General features: G+C 42.8%; 1 protein-coding gene across 4 annotated transcripts in view; it reads left to right on the top strand.

Moving 5' to 3' along the window:
• Positions 1-683: 683 nt before the first annotated feature.
• Positions 684-20,612, top strand: part of LOC150047521 (la-related protein 1B-like) — a 48,511-nt gene continuing 28,582 nt past the window's right edge. The window contains exons 1-4 of one of the 4 annotated variants that reach the window (XR_016539449.1): positions 684-1,269; positions 13,425-13,483; positions 13,847-13,906; positions 18,535-18,709. Coding sequence is in view for 3 of the 4 variants with exons in the window: in XM_090356957.1 (XP_090213083.1) it covers positions 771-1,269; positions 13,425-13,483; positions 13,847-13,906; positions 18,535-18,709 (793 nt within the window). In the remaining variant the exon portion in view is untranslated. The remainder of the gene's footprint in view (positions 1,270-13,424; positions 13,484-13,846; positions 13,907-18,534; positions 18,710-20,612) is intronic. The other 3 variants (XM_090356957.1, XM_090356958.1, XM_090356959.1) reach the window with 3 other exon arrangements.

The raw sequence follows: 20,612 nt of genomic DNA, 5'->3' as shown, positions 1-20,612 counted from the left end.
CCGTTCCCGCCGCTGCAGGGAAGCTCCCAGGGAGGCGGCCTACGGGACGCCGCCACCGCCGGACCCGCCCCGAGCCCCGGCCGGTCGCCCCGCCCCTTGCCCGCCGCTGCGCTCCGCTCCCAGCCGCCGCGCCGGGCGTGAGGGAGTCACACAGCCCGGGCGCGCCCGGGCCCAGCGCCCTGCGGGAGGCCGACGCCCGCGCGCTCCCGCTGCGAGGCCGGGGCCGCCGGGCGCGGGCGGGGCGGGGTGGGGCGGGGCGCGGGCGGGGCGGGGCAGGGCGGCACCTCGCGGGTGCGTCCGTCGAGTCGCGGCGCGCGACTGGGCGGGAGCAGCGACCGGTGAGTGGCCACGTCAGTCTCAGCGGAGCCCCGCCCCCAGTCGCCCCGCCCCCTGCGCGCCCCGCCCCCGAGCGTTACCGGCTCGGGCGCTCGAGCGCTGACTGGGACTGAGGCGCGCCGTGCGGCTCCGCAGCGCCGCCGCTCCTGCCGCTGTCCGCGCGGGCTGGAGGCTCGAGGCTCCGGGCGGCCCGGCGCGTGTTGGCGGGCGCCGGCCGTGCGCTGCCGCCGAGGCCTGAGTCGGCGGGCGGTTAGTGCTCCGTTCGGCGCGGGGAGGGCGGCACGCCGGGCGCTGCACTGCCTCGGCCGGCGGCGGCCGGGCTCCCGGGGTCTCTGTCCCAGGCCCGAGTCAGTCGCTGTCCCCGAGGGGAGACGGGCGGCCGGGCTCCCTGGTCCCGGGCCCTCCCCGGCTGGGGAGGCTGGGGCAAGGGAACCATGTCCGCTCGCGCCCCGGTGCCCGCCGCTCGCCCTCGGGAGGACCCGCCCGCGGCGGCGGTGGAGAGGGCGTCGCTGTTGGCGGCGAGCCGGCCGGCGGAGCCGCCGCCGGAGCGGGAGCGCAAGGAGGCCGTGAGGGAGGAGAGGGCCGTGGCGGCCACCAGCGCGGGGGCGCGCGGGGAGCCGTCGCCCGCGCCGGTGCGGGGACACAGCGTGCCCCAGGCGGCCGTGCCCGTGCGGCCGCTGGCGCTGCACCTGGCGCACAAGGCGCGCGGCCCGGGGGGCCCCTTCGGCGGGGAGCCGCCGCCGCCGCCGCCGCGGGAGCCGCCGGCCGAGGACGCCCGGGAGCCGCCGGCACCCGCGCCGGGCGCCGAGGAGAAACTGCAGCCGCCGCCGCCGCCGCCGCCGAAGGAGAATCCTTGGACCAGGAAACCTCCTCGACACCTGTCCCCGGTCGGGGCGGGCCCGCTGCTGTCGCCTCTGGAAACCCTGGAGGCAGGTCGGTGGTGCGCCGCGGCGGGCGAGCGGGCGGGCCGGCCGGGGCTGCGGCGGCCGAGGGCGGGGGGAGCGGGCTGGCGGGCTCCGCGCCCCGGTTCCCGGCTCCCGACCGGCCGCCGGCTTCGTGCTCGGTGCCATGCTCGCTGCTGTTTACATACGCGGAGCTCTGTGGGGGGGGGACGAGGGGGGGGTGGGACCCGACGTGCGCCGGACTGACGGGCGCCCCGGCCGGGCTGGCCCGGCTGCGTGGTTGGGTTTTGCCTCCACGTGCAGGAGATTTGGACAGGGAACTAACTTCAGAAACTGCGGTGCATTCGTTCTGTGGGGAAGATCTCGTGTACCTATCCGAAGGGCTGGCGCAAATGGGAGTAAAGGAATTCATTTGGAAGAGGAAGCACATTTATTTTCAAATAATTCAGAAGCTGAAAGCCCTGATGCTTTCAAAAACATTGCCAAGTGGTCGGCATTGAAGTGCTTTGTGTTTGAAAATAATTGAGGTAGGATAGTTGACTGGTGCATTGTGCGTTCAGTAAAATGTTGGATTTCTTCTTGTATTTGGAGACTGATGCAACAGTGGTCCATGGCTTCACTTTGGATGTAGTAAATGCAGTTAAAAAGTGGGGGGGGGGGGGGTTGTCAGTAGTTTGGCCTAATGGTAGAGTGCTCACCTAGCATGCACGAAGACCGGGGTTGGATTCCTGGGTAGCTCAAGTGGTAGAGCTCCAGCCTTGATTGAGAAAGCCCAAGGATAATGCTCAGGCCCTAAAAAGTCAAAAAGGTGAGAGTGAAAAATGCCAAATGAATCAGTTTTGTTTTCTAAATTAAGCTGAAGTACAATGACTGGAATTTTATGGATTTATGTATTTTGATACTTGCAGCAAAAAAACTTTACAATTTTCTTCACACTTAATAATAATGTAATTTCCTGTAAGCAAAAAAGATCTGCTTATGTCTGTTAGTAACTGAATAGAAAATTTTCATCAGTAAAGTTTCCTTAAAATTTAGCCAAAAGAGAAGTCACTAGTAGATTATTTCATTGACTGTCTCACTTTTTCTAGATTTATATGCAATATAATATATATAATATATATTTATAGTATTGAACGTATTGCCAAGATATAGGATCTTTGTTGGCTATAAAATCTATTTTGCATGTTTTAAATTTTTGCCTTTTTTTTTTTTTTTGGTGGGTCATGGGGCTTGAACTTGGCCTGGGCGCTGTCTCTGAGCTCTTCAGCTCAAGGCTACTGCCCTACCCCTGGGCCTAGGGGTTATCCCTGAGCTCTTCAGCTCAAGGCTACCACCCTACCCTAGAGCCAAGCCCCACTTACCAAGTTTTTCTAGAGGTTAATTGGAGATAAGTCGCAGGTCCTTTTGTGCCTAGGCTGGCTTTGAATCTTGACCCTCAGATCTCAGCCTGAGTAGGTAGGATTACAGGCAGGAGCCACTGTGCCCAGCTTAATTTTTGATTATTTTTGTGTCCAGCCTGGAGCTTGAACTCCATCCTGGGTTGGAGTGGTTTTTACTCAAGGATAGAGTATAACCATTTAAGCTTTAGCTCCACCTTCAGCTTTTTTGGTGCTTAATCTTTTGTTTGGTGCTTAGTTGGAGATAAGAGTCTCAGACTTTCCTGCTAAGGCTGACTTTAAACCACGATCCTTAGATCTCAGCTTCTTGTGTAGCTAGGATTACAAGCACGAAACAGCACCAGTCTTTTAAAACTCACCTTGTAGGTGAGTTATTTACCTAACTGCCGAGGTTAAACTCAGAGCTTTGCACATGCTACTCAAAAACTGCATCCTTCAGCCTTGAGACTCACTGGCTTTACACTTGCCAGTGATCTTGCCAGTGGATTAGGGATTTTTTTTTTCTCCTGTGGGTATTAAACTCAGAACCTTGACATTGATTGTCCTTGAGCTCTGTGCTCAAGGCTAGCATCCATCCCTTTGAGCCTGGGTTTTTTGTTGTTTTTGTTGTTGTTGTTGTTGTTTTTTCCAGAGTATATTGGCCATAAGATTCTCTAGGACTGGGGCTGGGAGTTTGGCCTAGTGGTAGAGTGAGTGCTTGCCTAGCATGCATGAAGACCTCCTGCACGAAGACCCAGGTTCAATTCCTCAGTACCACATATACAGAAAAAAAGCCGAAAGTGGTGCTGAGGCTTAAGTGGTAGAGCTCTAGAAATTCCAAGGACAGTGCTCAGGCCCTGAGCTCAAGCCCAGGACTGGCAAAAAAAAAAAAAAAAAAAAAGATTCTCTAGGACTTTCTTGCCTGGGCTGGCTTTGAACATTTGTGATCCTCAGATCTCAGCTTCTTGAGTAGCTGGTATGACAGGTATGATCTACCAGTGCCTAGCAAAATTCAGGAATTTTAATTGCCAGTTCTTTCAAAAATATTAACAGTTTATATAGTTTATTGATCCCTTTGTTTTCCAGTTTTTGGAGATTAAGACTATGCTGATACCTAATAGGGTATAATTAGACCTGAAATCCCAGCATTCCAAAGGTAGAGGTAGGAAGTAATCAGAGCCCAGCTTGCACTAGTGAAATACTGCAATTCCCTCAGTCCCTCCTCCACACTGAATAAAGTAGTGCTTAGTATGTGATGTGATTCATAGTAGTTTTAGTTTCCTTGATATCTGTGTAGGTAGTAGTAGTGAATCCTGGGATTCACTCTACATCTTTAGCTATTACAGTCTTTTTTTTTTTTTTTTTTTTTTTTGCTAGTTGTGGGGATTTAACTCAGGGCGTGAGCACTGTCCTTGGGCTTTTCTCCAGGTTAGCACTCTGCTACTTGAGCCAGTTCACCACTTCCAGCTTTTTCTATGTATTTTGTACCAAGGAATCGAGGAATTCAACCTGGTCTTCATGCTTTGCTAGGCAAGCACTCTACCACTAGGCTAACAGACCTAGAACAATAGTCTCTACACAGCCCTCCCTTTTCCCAAGAAGATTTGCATTTAAATAGCCAAAGTAACTTAGATAACAGATTGTAGTCTAGAAATGAACTGCTTGAGAACTGAGTTTTAGTACTGGTTTTACTTACTAGCCTAGGTGACTTATGCTAAGATTTCAGAGTCTTAGTACAAATAAGTGAATGGACCAACTCATTTCTTTTGTGATGGTATGTTTTCAAAGTTGTCTACACTGGCATTAAACTTAAAATTCTCTTTCCCAGTAACTGGAATTAGAGGTATGAGCCACTGTGCTCAGCAGAGTTCCATCTTTGTACAGTCAGAGTGCTTTGGTTTCCTATATTTCTAAGTAAATCTGCAACTTCAAGAATAAATGTCTAGTGATCTGGGAGTTTGGCCGAGTGGTAGAGTGCTTGCCTAGCATGCACGGAAGACCTGGGTTCTATTCCTCAGTACCATATACATAGAAAAAGGCAGAAGTGGTGCTGTAGCTTAAGTGGTAGAGCTCTAGCCTTGAAAAAGCCCAAGGGCAGTGCACAGGCCCTGAAATCAAGCCCAAGACTGGGGGCTGTACCATGTGCAGCTCCTCCAAACCCATAAGGCCAAAGAATCATTTGAGCCTCAGTGTTTGAGAACTTCTGAATAAAGTAGTAAGATCACATAGCAAAACAAAGTGGGGAGAAAGAATAATGATTTGATGAAAGGGTATCAATGTATGTGAATTAATGCACCTTCTATCTGGCAAATATCATGTAACCCTTTTATTAATTACAATAAAAAATTATAAAAAAGAATAATGATTTGAGTAGATCCAGATATTATTTAGGTCTCAGGAAAGATTACGGATTGTTAAGCTAGGAACCTAGGATACCTGTAGAATTCATTCTATAAAATAGGATATTCTGGTGGCTCATGCCAATAATCCTAGCTACTCAAGAGACTAAGATCTGAGGATCAGGTTCACAAAAGTCTATGAGACTTATCTCCATTTAATCCCTAGAAAAGGAGTAGTGGGGCTGTGGCTCCAGGGGTAGGGCTGTAGCCCTGAGCTGAAGAGCTCAGGCACAGCACCCAGGCCCACAGTTCAAGCCCCACAACCAACCCCCCCCCCAAAAAAAGCAGCTTAAGTTTATTTCCATCATGAGACTAGAAATGTTTTTCCCAAGGCCCAGAACTGTCTTAACCTTGTGTTAAAGCATTTTACTTTAGAGTCCATTTTTGAAGATGAAAATCTGTAATTTACTAATCACTGGCTTGTAGCTATAGTTATATCTTGTATTAAAAACCAGGCTTTAAGAAGCATTAAAAACAGTTTAAACAGTTTAAGCACCAGTGGCTCTCACACATATAATCCTAACTACTTAGGAGGTGGAGATCTGAGGATCAAAGTTCCAAGCCATTCCTGGCAAGAAAGTCCAGCAGACTCTTACCTTCTTTAACACCATGAAAGCCAGAAGTGGAGCTGTGGCTCAGTTGGTAAAGCTAACTAACCTTGAGTACAAAAGCTTGGGGATTGGGTCTAGGCCCTGAGTTTAAGCCTCAAGACCACCACAGAAAAGAAAGTAAGGAGAGAGAGAGACAGACAGACAGAGAAACAGAGAGATAGATATACAGAGAGAGAGAAAGAGAGATGGGGGGAGGGAAAGAAAAAGAAATTTAAACTACCGTTTTGTCTGTTGGCTTCACACATATTCGCTAATCCTAGGATATTTTTAATTCACAGAAAGTCTCACTATGTTGCCTAGACTGCTGTTGAACTTAAATCCTTTTCTTCGACAAATAATGCTCTGTGATTATGTGTTTATCATATGTTTAGAGCATCAGATATTGAGCTGGGCACTGGTGATTCACATCTTTAATACTAGCAATTAATTCTTTTTTGTGTGTGTGTGGGTCATGGGGCTTGAACTCACCTTGGTTGCTGTCCCTGAGCTCTTCAGCTCAAAGCTATTGCCCTACCCCTGAGCCTGGGTATTGTCCCTGCACTCTTTAGCCCAACAGTACCACCCTACCCTTGGGTAAAGCCCCACTTCCCCATTTTCTCTGGTTAATTGAATATAAGAGTCTCAGGTCCTTTTGTGCCCTGGCTGACTTTGAACCTTGATCCTCAGATCTCAGCCTCCTGAGTAGCTAGGATTACAAGCGTGAGCCACCTTGCCCAGCAATTAGCAACTCTTAAGGCTGAGATATGAGGATCAAACCCCTTAGCCAGCCTGGCAGGAAACGCAGTGGGACACTTTTATCTCCAGTTAACCACCAGAAAACTGAGCACTGTGGCTCAAAGTGGTAGCCTTGAGCAAAACAGCTCAGGGACAGTGCCCAGGTCCTGAGTTGAAGACCCTTGACAAAAAGAGAAAGAACATAAAAATATTGTTCCCCATCATTTTCATTTAAGTTTTTGCTGATATTTCCCCCCCTAATACTGGGCTTAATTTAAAAAAGGCTGTCATACATGTTCTACTTTCTACTTATGGCGGGTGTTTTACCATTTAAGCTGTACCTCTAGTTCCCACTTTTTGCTGGTTATTTGGAGATAAAAATGCTTCTCTCAACTTGTTTCTAAGATTGCAGCCTCTTGAGTAATTAGGATTATAGGCTTGAGTTATTGGTACCAATTTAGCTTATCCTTTTTATTTTTTAATTTATTTTGTTGGTCATGGAGCTTGAACTCAGGGCCTGGGTGGTGTTGTCCCTGAGCTCTTCAACTCAGGGCTGCCACCCTGCCCTTGAGCAACAGCTCCACTTCCTGTTTCCCAATGATTAATTGGAGATAAAAGTCTCAGGTCCTTTTGTGCCGAAGCTGGCTTTGATCCTCAGATCTCAGCCTCCTGAGTTAGCTGATCCTTTTTATCTAAATATTTTTAAAACTTTTAAAAGAGTAGCCTAATGCCTCATCCCCATTTCTTCCCAGGCTCAAGGCTTGCAATCAGAGCTCTTTTCTGCTCAAGGCTAGCATTCTACCACTTGAGCAACGACTCTATTCCATCTACTTTTGACATATTGATCAACTCAACAGTTTGAAATTTCTTATTTAGATGAAACTGAACATTTTTACACTTTCCTACTCTATATGTGTTTGTTAATTTATATGTTTACATATGTGACTAAATTAGTATTGCTGTTATTTCAGTAGTGGGGTATTTAAGTCTTTCTTGGTTACATTTTTAGCCTTTTTATTCTTGGTATGGATTTTCTTTATGTAATCCAGTCTGATGATTTACTTAGATTTTTCCCTTTAATTCCTAATCTAACTGTGGTACTGTTGATGAGTTTTGTTTTTATATGTGTACTGGGGCTTGAACTCAGAGTCTGGATGCTATTTCTGAGCTTTTGTGCTCAAGGCTAGCCCATTACCCCTTGAGCCATAGCTCCACTTCCAGCTTTTTTGCTGCTTAATAGGAGATGAAAATCTTACAGACTTTCTTGGCTTGAAAGTCAGATCTCATTCTCCTGAGTAGCTAGGATTATGGGCATGAGTCACCTTAAACTTTTTTGATAAAAATTACGGCCATGAAAATTAAGGTGATTAATTCTTGGATTGTAGTTTTTGAATATTCATGCCCTTGAAAATAGTTTTTTATTTGTTGAAATTGTTTTAGGAAGGGAGAAGGGAGTAAAGCAAGTAATAGAAAGTAAGAAATTGAGTGGAAATGTCACAAAGAAATCCTCTCCCTTGTTTAGCTAATGTTTTAACTGCCAGGTACTGATGGCTCATACCTTTAATCCTAGCTCCTTGATGACTGAGAGCTGGAGAATTGTTTCAAAGCCAGATGGGTCTGCAGTCTTCAGCACTCCATCTCCAAAATAACCAGCACAAAGCAGTTGGAGAGGTGGCTTAAGTAATAGAGCTGTAGCCCAGCAAGCAAGAGCAGCAACAAGCTCAAGGCCTTGAATTCAAATCCTACTGCTAAATAAATATATAAAGGTTTCCTGCCAAATAATCTTTTTTTATCTGCTTAGAACTGTTCCCCCATTGATTTCCACAGCTTAAAGAGTACTATCTTAGAGAAGGGTGTGTGTGTGTGTGTGTGTGTGTGTGTGTGTGTGTGTGTGTGTGTGTGTGTGTGTGTGTGTGTGTGTGTGTGTATACACACATATATATATACATATACATATCAGCGGTGGAGTGTCATTTGCATGATCCCAGGATCACACCCATAAAAATTAGTTATTAACCTGTTGTTCAGGAATGTATTGAAAATAGAAAAATGATATCTGTTAAGTTATTTTAGGATGGAGGAAAGAGGGTAAGAGAAGTGAGACTGAGACTGATTGGAATACATTGTATTCTGCTACAATGTATGTTGTATAACAGTGTGGAGATGTTTCCTTTTCCCCACTAATAATGTATGCTAAGAGTGATAAAGAATTGTGTGCTGGCATATAGTGCCTCACCATTTTGATATTTGAAAAATGGATAGAGATCACATGTTCATATCTCTCTCTCTCTCTCTCTCTCTCTCTATATATATATATATATATATATATATATATATATTCTTTAGATTTGTTTCTAGGTTTTATCCAAGCATGAGTGAAAAGTATTGAGCCTGGGCACTGGTGGCTCATGCCTACAATCCTGAAATTTGAGGATCATAGTTCAAAGTCCTTCCTGCCCGGAATGTCTGTGTCTGTGCTACTCTTATCACCAGTTAAGCACTGAAAAAGCTGGTTGTGGAAATAGCTTCAGAGGTAGAGCTCTATCCTTGAGAAAGCCTAAGGACAGTCCCCAGGACAGGACCTGAGTTCAAGCCCCAGATCTAACACGCATGCACGCACGCACAGAAGTAATTCTTCGAGTATGGTGGGTCATGGGGCTTGAACTTGGCCTGGGTGCTGTCCTTGTGCTCTTCAGCTCAAGGCTACTACCCTACCTTTGAGCCAAGCCCCACTTCCCACTTTCTAGAAGTGGGAGATAAGAGTCTCAGGTCCTTTTGTTCCTAGGCTGACTTTGAACCTTGATCCTCAGCTCTTAGCTTCCTGAGTAGGTAGGATTACAGGCATGAGCCAATGCACCCTGCTTTATTGGAGGTTTTTTGATGTTGTTGTTTTGTTCTGTTTTGTTTTAAGGCAGATAGGAATTGGTTAGGATTGAATTCATAGCCTTGTACATGATAGACAAGAGCTGAATCCTTAGCCCAATGTAATGATTTATAATAAAAGTATTCAGTTCTATATGTTACAGGTACTTTAATTGCAGCGTATACTATGAAAGAGTATTGGCTTTAATTTTTATGTGGTTAGAGTAATTGTCTTGTATTTCTCATCTTGCCTTAAGTAATGTCTACTTTAGTTGGGTCTGGTTACACAGGGGTGTAATCCCCGCACTCAAGGAGGCTGTGAGGCAGAGGGGTAGTGAGTTGGAGGTTAGTCTGGACTACATAGACAGAAGTCAGGATGTTTCAGCTTCCCCTACATACATACTTTCCACCCAACACAATCTTAAGTAATTTGTAAAACTTATTTGTTAAATTATTTGTAAAAATAATTAAAATTTGATGAGATACTCTATTTCTTAGGTTATTTTTCTATTATACCAAATAATTTGTATGTAGCTTTATTTTATAACATTTATTCACTAAATCAGCAGTATTTGGAACATGTTTTCCATGTTGTTGAGGGAAATAGCTCCTCAAAGTTGTGTACCAAATAACCTTGATAATCTTTTTTGTTTGTTTGTTTTGCCACTCCTGGGGCCTGGGCATGGTCCCTGAGCTTCTCTGTGCTCAAGGCTAGTGCTCTACCAGTAAGATGCAGCATCACTTCCAGCTGTTTTTGTGTATGTGGTACCAAGGAATTGAACCCAGGGCTTCATGCATGCTAGCTAAGCAAGTACTCTACCACTAGGCTACACTACTGACCCCAACTAGATAATTTAATTTTATTATTATTTTTTTATTTTTATTTTTTTGATGGGTCATGGGGCTTATCCTTCGGGGCACTTTAGAGGCTGAGGAGTTGTTGTTGGTCATGGGGTGTTGGGAGCCAGAGTGGAATCAAACTGTACCTTGACTTGCATCAGACCATGGCTTTATTGTCTTATTGCTTTCTGGCCCTATTCTATGTAAATGACCTGAGAATTACCATATGAATGTAACACCTGGAGGTTCCCGGGGTCTGGAGGAGGGGAGAAGGGGGAGTGGAAAATAAATGCTGCAGTCTCGGGAGTCTTTGCCTGGACTGTGGACATCCCGGACCCGGTGTGTCTGTCTCTCTTCTTTTTCTTCCTAGTCCTTGTCCCCTATTTCAGGAACCCCAATCTGCGAACCCTGGTTTGCTGCCGGTTGGCCCCGGCATCGGGGCTTTAACTCTGGGCCTGAACCCTTTCTCTGAACTTTTTAGCTCTAGGCTACCACTCTAACACTTGAGCCACAGCTGGACCACATCCAGTTTTCTGCTGTTAATTGGAGAAATAGTCCCAAGGACTCTTCTCATATGCCTAGGCTGGCTTTGAAGAGTAATCCTCAGATCTCAGTCTCAGTAGCTACCATTACAAATTACAGGCATGAGCCTCTAGGACCCTGCTTAGATAACTTAAATACTATTTTGTTGTTGCTTTATGCCAAACCTGGTACTTGAGCTAAGTGCCTGGCACTGTCCTTGAGCTTTGAGCTGGAGACTAGCACTCTACCACTTGAACCAAACTATTACTTCCAGCTTTTTTGTTGCCTAATTGGAGATCAGAATCTCAATACTTTTCTGCCTGGGATAGATTTGAACTGCAGTTTTCAGAGCTAAGCCTCATGAGTAAATGCTGTTTTTATTAGGGATTTAGGCCTTTTTCCTTACTTGTGGGCATCGTTTTTTGGGGTGTGGGGTGTGGTCCTGCTTGCCTGTATTTTTTCCCTATGGCATTTAGTTTTTCTAATGAAATATTTAATCTATATGTACATGCTCATTCATTGTATGCACTTAGACATATTTACATAAACTATAAAGATAAAAAAGCAGGCTCTGTATACTTAACTATCTTAAAAAAAAATAGAATGTAAAGTTCAAGAATTTTTGTATGTTTATCCAGATCTCATTGCCTTTTTCCTCCCTTCTCTTTCCCTTTTGTCTCCCCCTGGCCTGATTGCTGTCCCTGAGGTCTTTTTTGCTCAAAGCTAGCACTTGACACTTGACCACTTAAAGCCACGGTGCCACTTTTGTTTTTTTGTTTTGTTTTGTTTTGTTTCTGATGGTTAATTGGAGATTCAAGTTTCATGAACTGTAGTGCCGACACTGGCTTTAAACAGTGATCCTCAGATCTCAGCCTACTGAGTATTGGGATTATACCAATGCCCAACTCTTTCTTTGTTCTTTTTGGAGGGTGTGTGTGTGTGTGTGTGTGTGTGTGTGTGTGTGTGTGTGTGTGTTGATGGGAGTATCATTGACCTATGAGACTCAGTTTCACACAGATCAGATTACTTCTGGCTAACTTTTTCCTTTGGTAAATGTTCTGTATCTTAAATATGCTTCTATATTTTTAACCTGCTTGTTCTCTAAGTTGGCTGTTGCTTTTTACTGTACTATCTATAGATGTAAATCTATCTGGTATTGATTTTTTTCTTTTTCTTTTTTCTTTTTGGTCGGTCGTGGGGCTTGAACTCTGGGCCTGGGCGCTGTCCCTGAGCTCTTTAGCTCAAGGCTAGTGTTCTCCCACTTGAACCACAACTACACTTCCAGTTATTTGGAGGTAAGAGTCTCATGGACTTCCATGCCTGGGCTGGCTTTGAACCTGAGGATTGAACTAAGATTACAGGCATGAGCCAATGGCACTCTGCCGGCATTTTTTTTTTTTTTCTGCCAGTCCTGGGGCTTGAATTCAGGGCTTGGGCACTGTTCTTGGGCTTTCTCAAGGATTGAACTCTACCACTTCAGCTACAGGACCAGTTCCAGCTTTTTCTGTGTATGTGGTACCAAGGAATTAACCCAGGCCTTCATGCATTCCTCATTACCACACGTACAGATGAGTTCAGAAGCGGATAGAGAACAAATTCATAAATTTTCAAACTGAAACATTGAGGAGATAACTAGCTCATTACCATTCCCTATCTAGTAATGTTATAGTCAGTATTATATTTTTATTGTCATTATACTCCTGAAGACATTTTTCACTTTAATTTGAGTAAAATTAATGTAGCACTGAATACATACAAATAGGGGCAGAAACTAACATTAAAAACTAAGGTAACATTCTCAAAGGCAAACTTGCAGTTCTCTAATTTACTTCAGCTTCTGGAATATACCCCAGATCTATCTTTGTTTCCATCTGCATTCCATTACACAAATTTAGGCCTTCCTCTTCTTTCATGTAAAGTGATCTTCCTGACAAGAATCTAAATCAGTGGTTCTCAAAGTGTAGATCCTTACAGGGATCTTAAGAATATTCAGAAAGACTCCAAAATCAAAACTGTTTTCATAAAACAGTAAGATATTGTTTGCCCTTTCTATCGTGTTGAAATCTGTTCTGATGGCACAAAAGCAATTCATATCATGTTATGCTTACTGATATAAATTGAGGCAGCAGCACCCAACTTTTCTTACTACTGATGTATTTTCACTGCTATGTACTTTCCAAAAAAAAAAAAAAAGAAAAGAAAGCCAATGTTGTTTTGCTTTGTTTTGTTCTTTTCCAGTCCTTGTACCATTGAGTGACTAAGAGGTTACTATCTCTTTTTTTTTGCCATTCTTGGTGCTTGAACTCGAACTCAGGACCTGAGCACTATCCTTGAGCTTTTTACTCAAGGTTAGAGCTCTCCCACTTCAGACACATCACCACCTTTGGCTTTTCTATGTATGTGGTACCAAAGAATCGAACCCAGGCCTTAGTGCATGCTAGGCAAGTACTCTACCACTAGGCCAAATTCCCGGCCCAAGTTACTATCTTTTATGGCTTGAATCTGGGCATAACCTGTTAGAGTTGCCAAACCTGTTGTGCCCTTTAACAAGTTTTGTCTTTTGACCTATTTTCTGAATGCTTAGTTCTATAAGAAAGAAAACCCTATTAGAAAGTGAGTTAAACTTAAGTGATAACATAATGTACTCATGGGATAGCCTGTTTGATTGGTTTGCTAATTCATTTGTGTGTATATTATCTTAGTATTTCCTACTTCTTGGTTTGGACGTGGATAATTAATCTGAATCTTATCTATTAAGTATTATTGATATCTTGGGATTTTGTTGGCAATATTACTGTAATAATACTTGCTTTGCTAAATAGGTTGAATGAAATGATTGTAACAATTATGTGTTTTCTTTAGAACTCAGTTCCCCCAAAATAATAAAAGCAGGAAAACTCAAGACAAAGAAATCAAACAAGGTATGTCTTAATGAGAAGTAATTCTTAACTATTAGTTTTGCAAGTTTTTTGGGAACCAACTCAAAATTACTATACTTGTTTTTCTATTTATATTCATTTAAAGATATTCATAATCCCCATATGCCACTATCATATGTATCTCATTTTAATTAAAATCATTAAATTCTTGAAGTTTGATTATACAACAAACATTTTCAAAATGTTCTGTTTGAAACATTTGAATTAATGAAGAAACATTAATTTGGCGAAGGTCTACATAATTAAATGTAGCTGGTTTTTTAAAATTATTAACACCTTTAGCAAATAGTTTTTCTATTTAAAAATTATATATTTCAGGCATAATACTTATTTGTTACTTTTTAGGCCAGTGATTTCAGTGATATGGCAAATTGGCCAACACCAGGTGAATTAGTGAACACTGGAGTAAGTATTATTTTAAGACATTTTTTACCAGAAAAAATAACAAAAAGTAGTATGTTCTCATTTCAACATGTAGAATTTACTTACAATCTAAAGAAAGTGGTTATCAGGTATATGCCTGTAGTCCCAGCAACGTGGGAGGCAGAGGCAAGAGGGCTGCAATTAGGGAGATTGTGCCTCTAAACAACAAACAACACTCTCTCCAAATCTAAAGTCTAAAGAATTACTGCCATGAAGGACATAAAGATGTGATTAATCATTAAGCTTACTGTTTTCTTTTAATCATTAAGCTTGCTGTTTTCTTTAATTTATGATTATCCTGTGGTACTGCCTATAGTATTAGTAACCTGGTAGCTTCAAATATACCCAGAGTAAACTTTGCCTACCTTTTTTTGGTAGTAATTTTAGCACATAAGTCAAAATATTTCATTGTTATTATTATTACTGTTATATTACAATATTTACAGTATGTTACTATTACATTATTAGTCATTAACATTATTTACCAGTAATATTATTTGCTTGAACTCAGGGGTCTCTTACTTGCTCAGCTTTCTTGACCACAGTTGATTCTTTACTGCCTGGGCTGACTTCAAAACAAAATTCTTTTTGGTCCTAGCTGCTTTATTAGGTAGAATGACAGTGGTGAACTACTGGCAGCTGTCTCAAAATTCTTGCTTTTATGAATCTGTATAACTTGTCATTTACCATTTATAATTTTACTCAATAAGGTATTTTGTTTCATTTACATATCTTCATCTAGAATTTTGTACAGGTGACCTTACGTTTGCATGTGGTAGAGGCATATGGTCGTCATCATTCTGTAATACTTAAAATTAAGAGATTAATGTGTGTGTGTGTGTGTGTGTGTGTGCACGCGCACGTGCGCGCACGTGTGTGTGTCCGTCAGATACTAGGGCTTGAACTCAGGGCTTCTTAGACTTAGTAAGCTTTTTCACTCAAGGATAGTAGGCTATCACTTGAACCTCAGCTCTACTTCTTGCTTCTTACTGGTTGACTGGAGGTACACATCTTAGATTTGTCTGCATACGCTGGCTTCAAACCTCAATTCTCAAATCTCAGCCTTCTGAATAACTAGGATACTAGGAATAAGCCATCAGTGCTTGGAGATGCCTATTTTACATATTAAAATTTATGCTGTGTGCATATTTTTTATAATCTTTAGTATATGTTGAAAGTGTTAACTACACAAAACACTTACACACATACATGCATATGTATCAAAAACTGCAATCGCCAGGCTGTGGTGGCTCATACCTGTAATCCTAAGTATGTAAGGCGCCAGTAAAATATCCCATGAAAGGCTTCTTAGAAGGGTATTACCTGGTTTCATTTTTTTCAGTTGACACTGTCTTCATTTGCTCATTGGCAGTATGCATTACCATTAATGTGAATTAACATAATAGCTTAATTGAAATATAAATTACATGGATTAAACTAAATATATAAAGTACTTGATAAGTTTTGGCTTAAAAACCATCACCTCAATCAAAATGAAAACTATTGCCTTCAAAAGTTTTCTTGAGGGAAGTGGTATTGTGGCTCAAATGGTAGAGCCCTAGCCTTGAGCCCAGAGTTCAAGCTCCACCACTAACAAAAAAAAGGGGGAGAGGGGGTGCTGGGAGAATGCCCTAGTGGTAGAGTACTTACATGCTTGCAGGATAGCTTACAGAAAGACCTGGATTCGATTCCTTGGTACCACACACATAGAAAAGGCCGTAAGTGGTGCTGTGGCTCAAGTGGTAAAGCTCTAGTCTTGAGAAAGCCTAAGGACAGCGCTCATACCCTGCGTTCAAGCCCTAGGACTGGCCCCCCCCCAAAAAAGCTTTCTTATAACCTTTTATAATTTTTCCTGCCCCATCCATCTTTACCATTTCAGCCACCATAATATGTTATCATTATGAATTAATTTGCATTTTCTATATATGTAGAATTATGTAATAGATAAAATCATAGTTTGTGCCAAGCACTACTTGCAAGGCTGACATCTGAAGATCATGGTTCAAAGCTAGTCCAGGCAGAAAAGTACCTATGAGACTCTTAAGTCAAATTAACTTACCAGAAAACTAGAATTGGCACTGTAGCTCAGAGTGGTAGAGAGCTAGTCTTTATTATTATTATTTAATTTTTTGCACCAGTCCTTGGGCTTGCACTCAGGGCCTGAGCACTGTCCTTGGGATTTATGCAAGGCTATCACTCTACTACTTGAGCCACAGCACCATTTCCAGCTTTTTCTATGTATATGGTTCCAAGGAATTGAACCTGAGTCTTTGTGCATGCTAGGCAAGCACTCTTCCACTAGGCCAAACTCCGGGCCAAAAAATTTTATTTATTTTTTATGTGTGTCATGGGGCTTGAACTCTGAGCCTGGGCACTGTCCCTGAGCTCTTCCACTCAAAGCTACCACCCTACCCTTGAGCCAAGCCTCACTTCCTATTTTCTAGAGGTTAATTGGGAGATAAGAGTCTCACGTCTTCTTGTGCCTGGGCTGGTATTGAACCTTGATCCTCAGATTTCAGTCTCCTGGGTAGCTAGGATTACAGGCATGAAACTACCACCCAACCAAAACCATTTTTTTGATAGTCCTAGGGCTTGAACTCAGGGTCTGGACACTGTCCCTTAGCCTCCTGAGTAGCTAGAATTACAGCACTCTATCACTAGGCCAAACTCCCAGCCTTGTTTAGCTTTTTAAAGAGATTTCCAGTCTTGCTGAGTACCTTCACATACCACACACCTACAATCTTAGTTACTAAGAGGCTGTGATCTGAAGGTCAAGATTTGAAGCCAGTTTGGGCAGGAAAGTCCGTGAGACTTTTATTTCCCATCAACCAGCGGAAAGCTGAAATGGAGCTGTTACTCAATAGTAGAGTACTAATCTTGATTAAAAAAATCTCAGGGACAGTGTCCAGGCCCTGAGTTCAAGCCTCAGAACTGGAGAAAGGAAGGAACAAACAAATACACAGTCTTTACATACACAACATCATGGTAATTATAGTGGCTTCATCTTCAATCTTTAATGTTGTTTATAAAACAACCTTATGGTAATATGTCTTATATTTGAGTTTGGCAATTCAAAACTGGGACTGAGGGCCGGGAGTTTGGCCTAGTGGTAGAGTGCTTGCCTAGCATGCACGAAGACCCCAGTTCGATTCTTCAGTACCACATAAATAGAAAAAAGCCGGAAGTGATGCTGAGGCTCAAGTGGTAGAGCTCTATCCAGCCTTAAGAAAGCCCAAGGATAGTGTTCAGGCCCTGAGCTCAAGCCCAAGACCGGCAAAAAAAAAAAAAAAAAATCATAATAAATGCCATTTCATTAATTTTTATATCTGTTCTATAATTAATAATGTTAGCAAGGATTTTTTTTTTTTTAACAGAACTGAGAACCAAACAGGGCCTTTTACGTGCCAGGCAAATGCTCTTCCACTAACCTAAATCCCCAACCCCTAAAAGGCATCTGTCATGGGGCTTGAATGGAGGGTCTGGGTACTCTCTATAAGGTCAGGCTCAAGGCTAGTCCTCTACTGCTTTGGGCCACAGCTCCAATTGTGATTTTTGAGTGATTAGTTGGAGATAAGAGTTTCACAGAGACTTTACTGCCTGGGTTGGCTTTGGATGTGATCTTCAGCTTTCAGCCTCCTTAGTAGCTTAAAAGTACAGGCATGAGCCACTGGCACCGGCCTGAAAGGTATTTTTATTTAGCCAGTTGTTTTTTTTAAATATATTTTTATTGTAATTAATAGAAGGGTTACATGATATTTGCCAGATAAATGGTGCCTTACTTAGCCAGTTTTGTCATGTCATAGCATAGATGAATCTTGAGGATCTTAAGTCAAATCATCCAGCCTATAAGGAAGACAAATATACAGCAATTCCATTTAAAGTGCTTTGTCATACATATTTTCCATGGAAGTATCTTGATTTAATGGTACTAAGCATCTAAACCAGGGGCCTCATACCAGTTAATCTTGTAGCTGCAGCCCTTCCATCTGTTTTTGTTGTTATTGCTCATTTTGTTGTGACTTATTTTATTCTGGTGCCCTGGCTTGAATAGAGAGCCTGGAGCTCTCACTTGGCTTTTCTTCCCTTCCCTTTCTCTCCCCAATCCCCAGTCTCCCTCCCCCCACCCCTGTCTCCCCCCTCCCCCTTCTCCCCCCCCAATCTAACTCCCCCCCATCTCCCCCCTCCCCCTCATCTCTCCCGCCCCATCTCTCTTTCCCCTGCCTCTCCCCCCCCCCCTCCTTTTCTTTGTTGCCAGTCCTTGTCCCGTGAGCTCAGGGGCTTGGGTGCTGTTCCTGAACATTTTTGCACAGGGTTGGTGCTCTATCACTTGAGCTAGAGCTATGTAGTTCTACTTCTACCAGTTTTGGTAGTCCATTGAAGATGAGGGTCTTACAGACTTTTCTGCCCGAGCTGGCTTCAAATCATAATCCTCAGATCTCAAGCTTTCTGAGTAGCTATGATTACAGATGTGAGCTATTGGCACCTAACAGGTTTTTTTTTTTAATATTTTCCATTTGTTTATTAATATTTAAGTAGGATTTATTGCACAGATTTATGGATATAGTAAAACCATAATGAAAGTGATTTCATTCTAAACAATTTTTTTGCAGTCTCAGAGTGTTATAAGCCAAGGAAATAAGAAGCTACAAATTAGAAAAGAAAAAGAAGAAAAGATTGAAAAGAGAAGTAATGGAGAGAGTAAAGAAAACCGGGAAGCAAAATCAGATGGTCCTGGTGAAAACATTAGTGAGGATGAGGCTCAATCAAGTAATCAAAGAAAGAGAGGTCAGTTTTTCTTTTATTTTCTTTGCATTAAGTCTATTTTGAAAGTGCTCCCTATGGGGGGGCAGTTTGGAGAAATATTTCATTTTTCTAAAGAAACCTGAGAACAATTGTACTCAACTTTTTCCTTCAAAGTACCTTCATAGCATTTCCCTGTTACTAAGGTATTATCTAGAGAGATTACCATGTTATAGTTTAGGTGCTATGTACATTTCTTGTTTGGGCAATGTCACCCCTTCCTTTGCTTTCTCCCATATTTCCCCTCCTGCTCCTGCCCAGAAGTTACATAGTTCATTTTCTACATAGTGTATGTTAAATACCATGATTGCATTTGTTCATTGTTCCTCTTTCTGCACCTCCTTGTTAGTCTCCTAAGAAGTAGAAAAAGAAAAAGATAAAAAGCACACACAAATATTGCTATCTGCAGCATAAATAATCCATATTTCTTTTTCATGGAATTCATTCTGATAAAGAAAATTATCTGGCATCCTCTTATTTTTTATTTTTTGGTCAGTCATGGGACTTGAACTCTGGGCCTGGGCATTGTCCCTGTGCTCTTCAGCTCAAGGCTACCGCCCTACCCTTTGAACCACAGTGCCACTTCCTGGTATCCTCTTTTGGTCTAAATCTTTTTTTTTTTTTTTTTTTTTTTTTTGCCAGTCCTGGACTTGAGCTCAGGGCCTGAGCACTATCCTTGGACTTTCTCAAGGCTAGAGCTCTACCACTTGAGCCTTAGCACCACTTCTGGCTTTTTTCTATGTATGTGGTGCCAAGGAATTGAACCTGGGACTTCGTGCATGCTAAGCAAGCACTCTACCACTAGGCCAAACTCCGGGCCCCTTGTTGTTTTTTTGTTGTGGGGCTTGAACTCTGGGCCTCAGGGCTGAAAGTGTTCTTTCACTTTGGGCCACAGCACCACCTCCAGGTTTCTGGTGCTTAATTGGAGAGGAGTCTCATGGTCATTCATGCCTGGGCCGGCTTTGGACCTTGATCCCCAGATCTCAGCTTCCTGAATAGCTAGCATTACAGGTGTAAGCTTTGATCCTTTGGTCTAATTTTATGTGTGAATGCCTCTAGTCCTGTGTAGGTTATCATGTTCAGTTATATTTTAGATCTTGCTTCTGCGTATGAGAGAAAACTTATTGTTTTTCTCACTAAGCTTGGCTTGCCCCACTCTTAACAAATTTATTTTAGGTCCATCCATTTCCTTGGAAATGAATATCATCTTATTCTTTCTAAATGAGGTAAAATTCCATTATGCATATGTACCACATTTTTTGGATCTACTCATCTACTGTAGAGCATCAGGGCTGTGTCCATAATTTTGCCACTGTGAATAGTGCAGCAGTGAACATGGATGTTCATGTATTTTTGCCATATCCTAATTGTAACATTCTGGGCAGATTCCCAAAAGTGATATGGCTACATCATAGGGAAGTTGTGTCTTTTTGAGGAAAGTCCAAGCTGCCTGCTAGAGTTTGAGTGGCTGTACAAGTTTATATTCCCACTAATAGTGCACTAGGGTTCCTGTTTTCCCACATCCTGGCCAACATTTGTTATTTGAATATTTGATGGCAGCCAGTCTAACTGGGTGAGATGGAATCTCAGTTGTTTTGGTTTGCATTTTATTTATGGCCAGGGTTGTTGAGCACTTCTTTCTGTGCTTATCTTTTCCGTATTTTTAATGCTACTGTTATTTGAACTCAAAACTCTACCACTTCAGCCATATCCTCTACATTTTTTTTTCTTGAACTTAGGATGAGTCTAGGGACAGATTTTTATAAGCATCTTTGTAAAGGCATTCAGTGTTCTTGCATCAGGAGAAAAGTGAGGAGATGTAGTGGGAGACAAGGCCTTGGTATATAGCCAGGACTACACAGGACGTTGGCAACTTGAATTTAGGATT

The sequence above is a fragment of the Megascapheus bottae genome, chromosome 23 (genome assembly GCF_031878675.1).
Source record: "Megascapheus bottae isolate mThoBot1 chromosome 23, mThoBot2.hap1, whole genome shotgun sequence".
Classification (NCBI taxonomy): domain Eukaryota; kingdom Metazoa; phylum Chordata; class Mammalia; order Rodentia; family Geomyidae; genus Megascapheus; species Megascapheus bottae.
The sequence above is the reverse complement of the archived record's forward strand: the minus strand, read 5'-3'. Positions and strand labels throughout refer to the sequence as shown.